At 48.5% G+C, this 13,626-nt stretch overlaps 1 protein-coding gene across 1 annotated transcript in view; it reads right to left on the reverse strand.

The window, feature by feature from the left end:
- Positions 1 to 7,958, reverse strand: part of LOC131287232 (homeobox protein cut) — a 155,699-nt gene extending 147,741 nt beyond the window's left edge. Inside the window, exon 1 of the mRNA XM_058316265.1 lies at positions 7,839 to 7,958. Within this exon, the coding sequence (XP_058172248.1) occupies positions 7,839 to 7,958 (120 nt within the window). The remainder of the gene's footprint in view (positions 1 to 7,838) is intronic.
- Between the last annotated feature and the right edge of the window lie 5,668 nt (positions 7,959 to 13,626).

The following is a 13,626-nucleotide window of genomic DNA, read 5'->3' on the forward strand; positions in this document are numbered from 1 at the left end:
TCTGGCCACTTCCTCCGGCTCGGGCTTCGGGTCGACCATTTTGGACTGATAAAAGTGCAGCCGGTTGCTACGGGTCTGTCATTGTCCGGAAACCGACTCGTTGAACTCATTGATAAGAAGTCGAACTCAAGGGGGAGGGGTTTTTGTACTTATCATTCGTTTTGCTTTTTCGGTACAGCAAACGGGTGGCAGACATCTCAAGGCGGTGCAAGAATTGGAATCGAATTTTTAGCTCGAGCTGAAGTTTGGTGTTATCTTGAGGAAGGGTTCAAGGACGGCGCAGAAATTACGCCGAAAAGATTGGCCGTTGTTTATTTCGGTTGCGGTGGCGCGAGAAGCTTCGATCTATCGCGTCCGACAAACGAACAAATGTATTTCGCAGATTGATCCGATCAAACCATTCCAAAACTTCAAGGAAAACCAGCCGAAAATCAGTCACCATCTCACTCCGCGGCTCGGAACAATTGCAAACGTTCCGCGGGTTTATCGTTCGCGACGCCGGTTCTCAAGTCTCATTGTTCTTTGGCGGGCGGTTTGTTGCTTTATGTTCACAAAGTCTCCCACAAAGCCACGGCCGGTAGCGAGCAACGGTCTGACCGGTCGCAGACCCAGGGCAGGGTGGGTGGTTTTCCACCACCACCGACCCCGCTAGGGTCGTCGCCATCTGGTGGCTGAATTTATTAACCAATAATTAAAAATTCTCGAAAGCGGGCGGCTTAATTAAAGTCATTGTTCCAGATATTAATCAGGCATTTTTGGCTCGTTTTTTGACGAGGACGACGTCGGCATGGGCTCCCTCTCTCTCTCCCTCCCCTTCCCGATCGGTGAACGTGTGGAGGTGGTTGCACCGTCTTTGCCGTAATTTGCTAAATTTATTTAAAAAGCCGGCTTCAGTTGGTGTGCATTTCGGAGTGTGTTTTTCTCTGCTCGTGCGTCATTTTTCATCCGTTTTTGGGGCTTTCAGTGTGTCACTGCAGAGGAAGAGCCTTCGTCTCCGTGTGTTGGTGAGCGTAATCCTCCTGATTGTATGATTACGCCGAATTAATTCATTATCTATTGTTTTGGCCCATTCCGCAGCGGGACGGAAAACGGTCCTCCGTCACACAAACACACACACACACACACAGGCGTACATACACCGTGTGGCGCACACGGTGGCCCGAAACGGTAGGTCATTTATTCGATTGGTGCGGTTTTCATGCTACGCCGAGTGGTGGTGGCTTGGCAAGAAAAACCAAAAACAAAACAAAAAATGGTCCATCATAAATCATTGAGCACACTCTCGTGGCCGTTTTTTATGTTCCAACCACAGAGGAACGCGGCGCAGAGCCTCGATCTTTACACCGAATAGAGTGCCGCGGGTTTTTGGGTTGGGTCATAATTTTGCGTGCGCAGAGAGCGTCAGCCTAGGAAGAAAGGGAAATAATAAAGCAAATGCTTTTCTGAAGGAAAAAATCAGCCAAAAACACACACACACGCGCACACTAACTGTTTTATGTTGGTAGAAGTCTCAGTGGTGTGAAAAGTCGATTAATATGTGTGCTAGCCAGAGGTAGAAGGGGGCATGGGGAAAATGGTAAGCCGCCTCAAACGATCTTGCGTTACGTGAGCCGCGCTTTTGTCACGAACGATTAGAAGCGAATGCAATTAGATGTGCATCTTTTGCGCGCAGTTCTTCGGGGAACAGTGGGAGAGTGAGGGAGATGGTGAGAGATCAAGAGGAGGAGGAAAAGCCACTAAACTCTCCATCACTGTAGCTACATATAGGTGGAAAATTGAACTCTTTCCTTAAATGTTTTTTACTAATCATTAAATTTCAATGTAACTAAATGAATTGGATTGGTAGGTTTCCAAGCAAAGTTCATGAAAATAATGCAATTTTGATTAAGGCAGATTTTCACTGAAATAGTACACAAAGTAAATCTTACTGCAAACAAACAATATTCAAGCCTCAAAAGAATTCTCCCGTGCGCGGCAACTCTCGAGCATAATTTCAATAATATTTATTCTGACAGTAACGAGGTGAAAATATACATTCTAATAATAACAGGAGTTGAGCCCGATGCCGGCAAACAGTTGCGTTTGGGCAACATTCGACTCTCCACCGACGCCGACGATCATCGAGAACGCGACGCGTCAGGGATCGCGAACGCCAAGACGGCACCGGCATTACGCGTTCCGGTCGATTTGTCCTCAAGACAGACGCTCGTAAACGCACACCCCCGCCCCTCCGGATCCCCCTTTTGTCTCCAACCATCATCCGAGGTGGTTGCCTGCGTGCGTGCGATCGCGTTTAGAAGACGCGCAAACAACACGTGTTTCGAAGGGATGGTGTTGGTGTTCGTAACCATATCGAATTCGTCACCGATTTCCAGTAAACTTCCGGCGCTTCTGGTCAGGCCAGCGGGCCTTCGACACTTGGGTGGCTGAGCTCTTCGAGCGAGAACGAAGGTGATCCTATTTCATGTCCCTCCAGATAAGCTCAACAAGTCACGTTCATCCGTTTGGGGGACCACCCTGGCCGACTTTTTCCCGCAATTTCGTGAACGGCTGGTTTTCGCACGATGGTGCTCTGTTTACAATAAAACACGCATGAAATATGAAATGTTTTCCCGTGCGTAAACAAACATAGCATAAAAAATTTCATTACACCCAAGCGATCCTTCTCGATCTGCCCAACCATCTTGCCATCGATGATTGTCCGAGTAGATATGTTTGTCTTTGTTTATGAATGGATGGCCACCGAGTCGCGCTGCACACGACGACGAACCCCTTGACCCCAGGAGCCTTCGTGCCGCCTTCCCCTACCCCTTCACATTCCGTCTTCTTTCCAAAGCTGAGCTTAATTAGCTTCAACTAAAATGTGTGTCTAGCGGCATCGGAGGAGAATCGAATCGAACCGTCCGGACCGATGGGGGTTTTTTTTCTCTCTCTCTCTTTCATCTCCGCCATTTGCGTCCGCCATTATTTATGGGCAAAAGTACAAGTGCAAGTGCAAGTGCAACTACTGGCAGATCTAGCTCCTTTTTTTTCTCGCGCGTCCGCTCAGGCCCCCTCTTCATCACTCCGGTCACGTAAACGAAGTGTGAGGCGTCTGCGAAGTAAGCAAGAGTTCATTTTCGCGTCCGGATCGGTTGAAAATTTTTCACACCAAAGACGAGTGACAGCACGCCACAGCGACACGTCTCACGAGACTGCGCGATCGGTATGGAATTCAAATGAAAACTAATTAACTTGTCGATTGGTTCTAATTGCTTTTAATCATAGCTGCAGACCAAACGGTTTCATCACGAGCGCAATATCAATCGAGGCCGGGACGAGACGAGCGACCGGCCGCGTTTCGTTGCAGTTTTGCATTTCAGCTGCTTTTTACGACACTGAAGCCCTTAGAAATGCATTCGGGGACGTGGAATTAGCGAGAATTCGACAGCACGTCATAAATCGCAAATTTTCCGCCATAAAAGAAATCGAGATCGCGGGGCCAAGCGGACGTCGTTGGCCGCGCTTTGTGAGTAATCCAATTATCCCCTCAGGATATCGACAGGTCAGGAAACCGGCCTGCCAAGAAGCCGCAAACGGGAACGGACATCAACGGAATCCACGCGAGAGGGGTTGGACACACGCGAAAAGACTCCAGAACGGGACCAGGCAACGAGCGAACGGAGGGTTGTCCGATCCCCATTTTGTGTGCGTTTTCTTACGCCCGACACTCTCTGCCTCTTCTTCATCCTTGCTTGCTTTAATCGATCGGCCGGCCAAATGATCGACGGAATGCGCTTCCCCGAGCGAACAAAGCGAAGCGATTGGCAGCAACAAATGAGCGTCTATTTATTTTATTCCAAGCCTGGTCCTTGGCGGCCCCTCGGGCGATATCCATCATCTTTGATCGTTCTCCCCCCACCCTGCACGAGGAGTTCATTTCCTTCCTCCCCTCTCTCTCTCACCCGCGGGGCACCGCGATCGTTCATCATGTGTCGTGATGGAATTGACGAGCGGGACAGGAACCTTCGCCCGGTTCCAGGTTGATGTGATCGAAGGCGCTTCAATCGATGGTGATTTCGTTCGGACGGATCCGAATCTCCGCCCCCTCCCGGTGCACCGGCATCGATCGGTGGCCCGGTCCGGAAAACCAGAAACACACGGACTGGCTTCTGGCCCAAACGTCCGCCCGGCACCCAACGGTGGTAACGTGTTATTAAAATCGTATCAATTTCAATAATAAATAATGATGATTACCAATACATTTTCCCCCAACACCCCCTCTCCGTTGATCCTGGCAAACCGGAGAGGCGTGCTTCTCCCACCCGGCCTGCTGGACGAGAAGAAAGAGAGAAACACGAACGAAAACCGCGAAGCGATCGCCAAAGGATGCAGATAATGATGATTATTTTTTGTCTTTGCGCCTTTTCGCACTTTTGTGCGCGTATGCACAATTGCACCACGGGCAGTGTCAGTGTACGCGTGTGGGAGGACCCCGGTGTTGGGGTCCTCTATGTGTATGCATTTCTTTTCTGCATCATCATCATCATCATCGTCCGCCGTGCGTTCGGAGTAATCTTATCAGATTTCCTTGGAGAGAAGCGACGAATCGACGGCCACCCCGAGGTTTGCAGGAAAAAACGAAGCAAATGGGGACGGAAACGAGATCGCAACGATCGGAGTGCTTATTTGCACACACTACATAATGCCTGCCCTTTCCCCTTCCCCCCTTCGGGGCCATTAAGAATGGAAAAGAGGCATCAAAACCATATCCTTTTGAAACAAATGTCGATAGATTAATCAATTTATGGTTTCGCCCCGATACCGGTTCGGTGGATAATCAGAGAAAAAAGGAGTTCGGGAAGGAAGAAAGAGAGAGAGAAAGAGACACGGATTGAGAGAAATGGGAAGAAAGCAGGGAAAAATACTCAAGACACTGTTGCCGGTGGTGTTGTTTGTATTATTGTGTGTTCCTTCGTTTTCGTTCGTTCGTTGACTTGTTCCGCTTTTTCTCGTCCGACTCACCCTTCTTCCACCGGCTAGCACTTTTCCGGCAAAGCAACTCAAGTGCAATTGTTTTTTTGTTCCCTTCGTCCCTTTTCTATGCTCTCTTTCTCCTGAGGGCTTGCACCGAAAGGGGCCGGGATTATGCAATCACAACAGAACCTGCGGGTTGTTGTAAAATAAAGGATTTTCCCGCTTCTTCCCGCCGGTTTTTCCGTTCGTTTGCCTAAGGGCTCTTCGGTGCACTCGAATGCGCTCCAACGACACACAAATGTTACAATTTGTGCATGTGGTCCGGGTGTGCAATGACGGGTCGAACATGAAATGTATCAATGATGTGCACAATTAATGATGCTTGGAAATTATTCGCTCGCCAAGTGCACAAATAATTGCGGCCTAATGTTTGCCACATTGGAAAAGTCGAGCCGGAGAAGAACCTGGCGGCTGCAGTCGATCAGTGGTCAATCATCTGCCGGACTCAATGATTGCCAAATCACAATTTTGCCCGGACCGACCCAAAGTTCGAGATCGAAGTCGTCGCACGTTCTGATTTGTTGAGGCGAGCGGAGGGCAAGGCGTTGCCTAACGAGAATTTGATTATTTATTAATGACGACGGCCCAGCTGAAAACAGTTTCAATTATTCTTCCCCAGCTCATCATTGTGGCGATTTCTCACCACAACCATCGATGCATCGAATGCCCACGGACCAAATGTGGCTGCTTTCCTGTTCTGTTTTCATCTTTATCATTTCCCAATTGGCCTCGAGGTCCGCCCTCCGCGCACCGGAAAAAGATAAAGTGGACTTTTCTCGTCACCCTATCGGCTACTAATTTTGAGGGGTTTGGATTCTGTTTTCGCCTTTGGTTCGACACGAACGACGAGAACGAGCGTTGAAATAGTTCTACGATTGATGGCCTTTGCGGCAACCATCAATTTTTCTTCCGCTCGTCGTCGGGACCGGTTTGTGGCCCGTATTGTCTATAATTACAATTTCCGGTGATCTGTACGATTCCTCCGAATAGCTACAAATATCTACAACAAAATGCGCCAGAGGACATCATTAGGGCGGCAAAAAACACGCGGCAACTCCCCGATCGGCAATCGAACTTCTTCCAACGAACGAAAACCAACAGAGCACAAATGATCGAACCGGAGAAGCTTATCATCTTTGCACGAGAACCGAGAAGCGAGACAGCGAACACACGCACCCTTTTCCGAGGGCGAACGAGGGACGGGTCCACCGAAAAAGTGCATCCGTAATGCCGGTGGCAGCTTTTCGCCCCGTGTTAATAATGCCCCCGGAAAGCTCGATCGCAGGCTGGACGTTCCAAGGCATGAATTAAGCACACGCAACACCGTTTGCCACTTGGCTGCCACTTTGGTTATCTTGTACGGTCGCCGATGTTTGGCTCCGGCAGTATGCAACGTTTTGCGTTTACTACACTGTTTCCTTTTGTTTCCCTTCGTTTGGTTCTAGATGAATGAATTTTGGGGAAAAAAAACCTATCATCGTAAGCAAACACATGTTGTAGATAAGAAACATTTCGCATTGAAAATGGTTTAAAAAAAGGCGCGTAACTCTCATGGAACTCATATCCAGAACAAGCCTACTTAGACATATTTTACCAACTCCCGACGGCGTTTGCATGTTGCTCGAAACGGATCGATTCTTTCGTCAAAACGTTGCTCTTAAAAGTTGACGACGATAAGCAATCGAGATTTGAATTTTGTTTACTTAAATACAGTTCATTGATTTTGGGAAACTGCTTTATTCAATTATGTTTTCAACTCAGACGATATAACCACCTGGACATAGGTCGAAGGTTCACTATTTAAATGAGCTTTTAGCGAAAATTCTTGTTTTAATCGCTTAATCTGTGGTTGTTCGCGTTGCGGTAGGCATTTCTTATCGTGAGTTGAAAAAAGCTCGCAAAAGCTACCATTCTTTAAGGATCCCCCAAGAAGCGTTCGCTACTTCCGGCCCGAAGACATACCGGAAGGGAAGCACACACTTCAACCCAAGTGTAAACACTTAAACCCAACACCCAAGCTCGAGGTCGAGACCGACCACCCAACGGCATCTTCGATGTTGTCAGAATCGGCCTCCACTATCACCACCGATTGTGTCGTAGTAAACCATCACCATCGTCTTCGGTGTGTGTCTATTTTACAATCTGGGCTTTGCGTCAAATTACGACACTTCCTTTCCGTTCCCGGCTTCCGTTTCTCTCTCGCGTGTGTTTCGCAGCTCGATTCGGGGTGAAAAGTTCGGAAGGGTTCATAACACCGACCACCCACTTGTACACCAGGGTTCGTCGAAAGAGGGTTGTTGGTTGGGTGGCCACCCGATTTCTCAACAACCCCGAGGTGGCCTTCCCCAAAAGGGGAAGAGCTTGTGGTCGGAAGCTGGCCTTTTATTTCATCCCCGCTGGTTCGGGTCCTTGCGCTAAGCAATGTACTTCAAGGGCAAATATGCCGACCATAGGCGCGGAAGATGTCGCCATCGTCTGCGAACGTGGCGGAGGAGGAAGCGGGTGGTCGACGTCGTCATCGTCGTGCGAATTATCAATTTTAAATGAGTCCAAATTAAAGCGGAACCACCAGACTTCCGACTCCGGCCGAGAAAGGGTCAACGAAAACACATACACTCACAGCACATCCAAACAAACACACACGCGGACACAAATACACACAGACAGGGCCTTGCCGAAGCAGGCCGCGTGCCAGGACTTTTGCCGGTACGCACTCCGTCGACGCACTTCTTCTTAAAGGGGATAGACCGAAAGCATGGCGGCTGTTGGGGCTCGTGCGTCAGCTGGCCGAGCGAAAGGGGGGGAGGAAATTCGACGCTTACCTGTTGCCAAAACTGTGCTAGCAGATAGATGCGCTCCTTTTTGAACAACCAATCCATAGGCTGCACTGCAGGGAGGTCCATATCACTGCCTCCCGTGCTTTGCGGAATGGTCGGCTGCATTCGGTGGCCAGGGAGCGCAGCGACGGGAGGGGCGACGGGCGAGGGGGCCGCAGTGGAAGTGGAAGTCGGGGTGGCGGAGGCCACCTGCTTGAAACCTCCTCCTACTACTCCTCCACCTCCTCCTCCTCCACCTCCTCCTCCTCCACCGACCTCCGCACCGGGCACTGCTGGTGCGTTCTTTAGGGAAGCCGTTGTTTTTCTTTTCGCCCCGTTTTTTTTTTCTCCGTTCGCCTGATGAAGTGTTTTCTATTTTCTTCTTCTTCTCCGAGCGTTGAGACGAAGCTTTTTTTTCCCGTTACACGTTTAGCGCCGATTTACGGCCACACATTCCCGCGTCGAGGCCTCTTTTTCGCGGCTATTATTCATACCACCAAAACAACTTTTCTTCGCCTTCATTCAGCACTGTTTATTTTCTTTCCCATTCCGTCGTTCCGTACCTTAGCACTCGACTCTGTTTCTGCCGACAGACTGCATGTCACAGGACACCGCGAATGCACCGATTGAACGACAAACCCACCAAACCAAACCAGCAAAGCACAATCAAATCGGTCGATCCGTCAAAAACATCCACCGCCAAATCTAACTTTTCCGTTCACACAGACACTTCAAAGCGGCGCACCTAAGCGCCGATCTTTTTACGATTCTGGTTCTCATTTGAATATTTGAAAACTGCATTCACTGCACTAGAGGCGAACACGAACGGAACAACTCGGACCGGGCTGAAAATGGAAATGGGGGTAGTAAACAATAGTCGGTCGAACGCCGGACGTTTGAGGACTAATTAGAATTTTATGTCGGTTGTTCTTAACCGCGCGCTGCTTTGGACCTTAAAAATCTGCAACGATTATGATATTGACGCCGCCTGCTGCACTTGCCATCGATAGATTGCACGCGTTTGCTGCTGACTAACGAGCGAGAGAGTTATATTGCACCGTGGATGTTATTCGAATTTGAATTTCCTCTTTTTTTTGCAAACACGACCCCGCATGCCATTTATTGCAACGGATTGCTTTCTTTCGATCAATTTTTATGATTTAACGATGCTGTTGCAATCCACTGCCAAAAACCGAACGCGCCGATTTGACAAAACAATAACATCACACGAATCGAATGGACATTCTTTGGCATTGAGAATTGTAAAATTGCATCACTCACTTTGAATTGTTGATATTTTCTTCGTTTCTTTGATATTAAAAATTTGAATTTTATTCCTTAAATATGAATTTGATGGTATAATTTTTAAAATGATCTACTTAAATGTTTTTCTTTTTTGTTGTTAGCAACAGTCCTGATAATAGAATTTTATTGAAATCCAAAAGAATGGCCTAAACATATGGATGCTGTTGGTTTTTGGTATGTTTTGCACAATTTGAGCGGTAAGTTATTTTCACAAACAATGTTTTGAAGTCGTGAAGTCACTGTGTAAGGAGGTTTTATACTAAGCACTATGGTTTTATCGGGTCACAATTTGAGTTGTTGCAATTTACGATGGCAAATCGGTGCGAAATCAATTCATTGATCGATCGTTTCGTCGTCAGTGGGGAAGCACAGTCACATGTACACACGGCGGGAGCACACCTGGCAAGCGACATGCCGCGACACGCACCGATCTGGTCGTAGTTGACGCCAGAAGGTTTGACGTGAGGTCAGCGAGGATGTGCGAAAAACTGATGTATGGATCGCGTCCCGCGGATCGTTTGCGAATCGTCTTGCGGCAATGCAGTGAGGAGAAAAAAAAGGAACAAAAACCGGAAGAACTACGCACGCACCACTCACATTCGAACCGCACGCACGCACGCACGAACGTCGTCGTCGTTGTCGTCGTCGTAGTCGTGGTTTTTATCGTAACGGTTTAGCGGCGTCGGCGGATTCGGCGCATCGTACACCCTTAAATGAAACGATGTTTTCTGGTATAATACCAGCAGTTGACTGCTAGTGTGTCGCCTTGAAAGCAGGCAGCGTGCTACTGATCGTGCAACGCAGGCCAGCAGCGGTGAGTGCTACTGAGTTTCCCCGTGCCCGAACACTCACCGGCGCTCACCGAAAGCGGTATCGAATCCTCGTTGTTATTCTTTTTGTTTGTTTTTGGGAAACGGGAAGTTTGCCCTTGGAGCGCGCCGCGGTTTCTTCGCGCCCGGGTCACTCAATCGGTATTCGAGTTGTTTATCTGCTCGAATTGAACCGGTACGATGTTATTGTTTCGTCTCACTCACCTCACGGCTGCCACCCAGGGGCGTGAGCGAGACAGCCATTGAGAATAAAGCCAAACAAAAGCCAAAAAAAAACGCAACGAAAATCAAAGGCAGTCGCGGGGTCGATCGGGAGAAAGCGAGATGCAAGAAATGTCCGACCCCGCGGAAAGCAGGCGCGCGAGCCAAAGGGGAAAGGAAATAAATCGAAAAGAATACAGGAAAAGCGTGTAATCGCGATCGGTTTTTATGAAACGAAAATCGTGAGAAACGCTCCATCATATGTATTGGTTCGGAATTGACACTTATACTAATAGAGTCGATTAGCCACGCCTTTTCAATACACACGTCTCGTGCGCCGATGGCGACTCTTCGTCACCAGCCAGTTCTCTTCGTCGTCGTCGTCGTCGTCGTCGTCTCCGGCAACCTAGTTGTCTTGTGCTCTTCTTTGGGGACTCTAGAAGCCTGCCACACTCGCGATATGTGCCTCTTGCCCCCTTTTCCCCGCTCCCTCAAGGCCCTTCCCCAAGCCCACCTTTCGCACGTAAGCACCCGTTCTGTGTTGTATTACCTTCAGCTTCCCTCGGCGACATTCGCAGGTCGGTTGGGATTCGCGGAGTTTCAGTTACATTCTCGGTGTATGCTTTCATGTCGCATATGTCACCCTTGTTCCCCCTTTCCTCCATCCCCCCCCTGACCCGTGCTCCCCTCGCCGATTTTCGTCGTGGGCTCCCCATGCGCTTCATCTTCTTCGAAAAGCACATTCTCTCCGGTGCCTTTCAACACACCTTTAGCTCTGGCTTCTTTCTCCTTCACTCTCTCTACCTCTGTTTGTGTTTGGCGAAGAAATCGCAGCTACTATAGCTGCTGTTCATTTTTATGCATCCTTGATGCAGGACGAAAAAGTTTCCCATTACCGGCGCTTCTAAATGCTAAACCCCTTTTCCCTCCCGCCGATAACTTGCTCTATTTTCACTCGCTCACCTTGTTTCTCGCTCTCTCTGTTTGGCGATATTTTTCTCTCAAACTATTTTTCTGATAGCAAAGGGCCTTCCTCGACGTGTGCATATCCTCGAAAATACACGTATTTTCAAACGAGCCAACGGAATGCAACTTCGCGGTGTGTGAGTATGAGAGTGAGACCGGGAAAAATGAAAAAAAAAAATACACGAAACGAGACTGATTGCAGCGGGATTCGTGTGCAATTTTTCCATCACCCGCCACGGGGGTGGAGTGTGGAAAAGCGACAGGATAGGGGCGAGAAGGTGGAGAGGAGGAGGATTTTTTCACAGGGATTAATACGGTTGCTTCTTGGTTTTACCTTTTGGCTTCGGGAAAACTTACTCGCACACATGCAACGAAACAAGATAAGCTTTATCGTAAGAAAGTATGTAGTTTTATGTTTTTTTTTCTTCATTCCCATGCACACATACACACAAACACATACAGAGCATACGCTCTGGCACCTTCGATTGGCCGTCGTTTCTTCCCCACTCCCTCCAAAACACCCATAGTGGCAAAGATCATCAACTGCTTCGGTGGAAACCGAGGGCTCGGAAAAATCGGAACGCGGAAAAAGAAATCCATCCCCATGATGGCACTCCCGGGCCGGAAGGATAAATCAGAGATTGGTGGCGAGGGATGGGATGGGGGGAGGGGGAAAAGCGTGGTGCTGTAGAAGGTTTAATATTTTACCGGATTCCTCGGAAATCAGAATTTATTTCACCACCGCCCGTCGCCGCGCCCGGCGAAACCACCCCGGGTGCTATCGGTTGCGAGTTGGGTCCATGCAGGATTTTTGAGGAAACTATGTGAAAGCGAGAGGGCAAGATCGATGTGCCCAACAGCGAGAGAAAGAGAGGCACCAGCACCATCACCAGCAGCAGCATCCGCGTGAAATGCAATCGATATCCTTCCGGGGCCGGCTCTCGCCCAGGCACTTTTTCGTCGAGGCAAAATGCATTACCAACATTATTAGTGCCTTTGGTGGTTGTTGGTTGGGAGGTTACTTCTCCCTTTGCCGAAGCCAGAAGCTTTTTTCATCATTTATTACTCAACCCGCGTTGTGCCAGTTCGCCGTTTCCTCCTCCGCTTTCGTTTCCTGCAACGATGCAATTTAAATGGATTTTTATCAGCTATGGCATGCCTGGTATTGGGCATATTTGATCACGAAGCGCTCAACTGCTCCATTTTTAAAATGATCATTTTAGAAGGTATTAAATTTCACACACATTATACGTTTGCCTTCTGTGCGTTCTCGTTTCCTTTCCCTTCAAACTGAAGGACTCGTATCTACATTGCGAATGGCTATCTTCTGAAGCCTCGCAGCAAAACCAGGACCCCGGAAAGGGAAATAAATTATAGACTGGATGTGTGTATGTGTGTGTGTGTGTGTGTGTAGGAATGGGTATTCGTCGAAGGTTCACTGAAAGCTGAAGATGCTCGGGAGGATTGCGTCCGCCCGCCGCTGGGGCGCACATTTTTCTTGCTCCGGTTCGATGAGTTTGTTCTATCTTTGCCCCTCTATCTTCGTTAAATGAAAATTCCTCCCATCAAAACTTGACACGAGAGCTTTTCTCTTTTCCTCCCACGACGTGGGGGAGACACATTTCAATGCATTGTGACGCGTTCGGAGTGTGGAAGCACACGTACACTTTACGCGCGTGAAGATGCGTTAGCGTAAGCTTGCACCGGGAGAACACAAACGGGTTCTAAATAAACCCGGAACCCGGAAAGTTTCTGCACCAAGCCAACGGCGCGAAGGGTATCGCACGATCTCATGTGACAAGTATGGACTGGGTTGGAAAAAGGAAAACCCTGAAATTGGTGCAGGCAAAAATGGTTCGTGACGCGAGAAAAATGGTTCATTTCGTAAAGGGGGTTGTTTTTCGCCCGAGTTAAATCTCGCAACGAACCAACACGATCCAATCTTGACCCCTCCGGACCCTTTCACCGGTGTTGGTGGTGGGTCGAGTGCAGGTGGTGGTGGTGGAGATTCATAGCGTAAAAGGATGTATTTTTCCGTCCATAGTCAGCAAAGATAATCTGAATTTTCCTTTCCATTCCGCTAGCTTTGAAGGCACATGAAAGGCGGGGAAAAAAATGTAGTGCTTCACATACTGTCACCTCGCTGCATTGCTGAAGTGGATGAAAAATTTGCATCGGTTTGATTTTTTCCGCCCATTCACCGTGTTGTTTGTTTGGATGCACCCAACAGCCAAGTGCAGTGCGAGAGCGTACCAGTTTTCCAAGCAAACAAGAGTGACTAGCGAATGTTGGATGCGGCGAGGGTGGATGTCCCGAGAGGAGGTAGAGTTAGAATATAAACCATAATCAAACTAGCAAATACAGTAAGCTCCGTCGTGAGCAATATTTCAAATGTCGCTCGTATATTTGAGAGGTGTTTTGTGTAGAATTTGATTTCACTCTTAGTAAAACAATTTGAGGTTTAAATAAGTTATGAAGCATTCAAATAAAAA

The sequence above is a fragment of the Anopheles ziemanni genome, chromosome 3 (genome assembly GCF_943734765.1).
Source record: "Anopheles ziemanni chromosome 3, idAnoZiCoDA_A2_x.2, whole genome shotgun sequence".
Lineage (NCBI taxonomy): Eukaryota > Metazoa > Arthropoda > Insecta > Diptera > Culicidae > Anopheles > Anopheles ziemanni.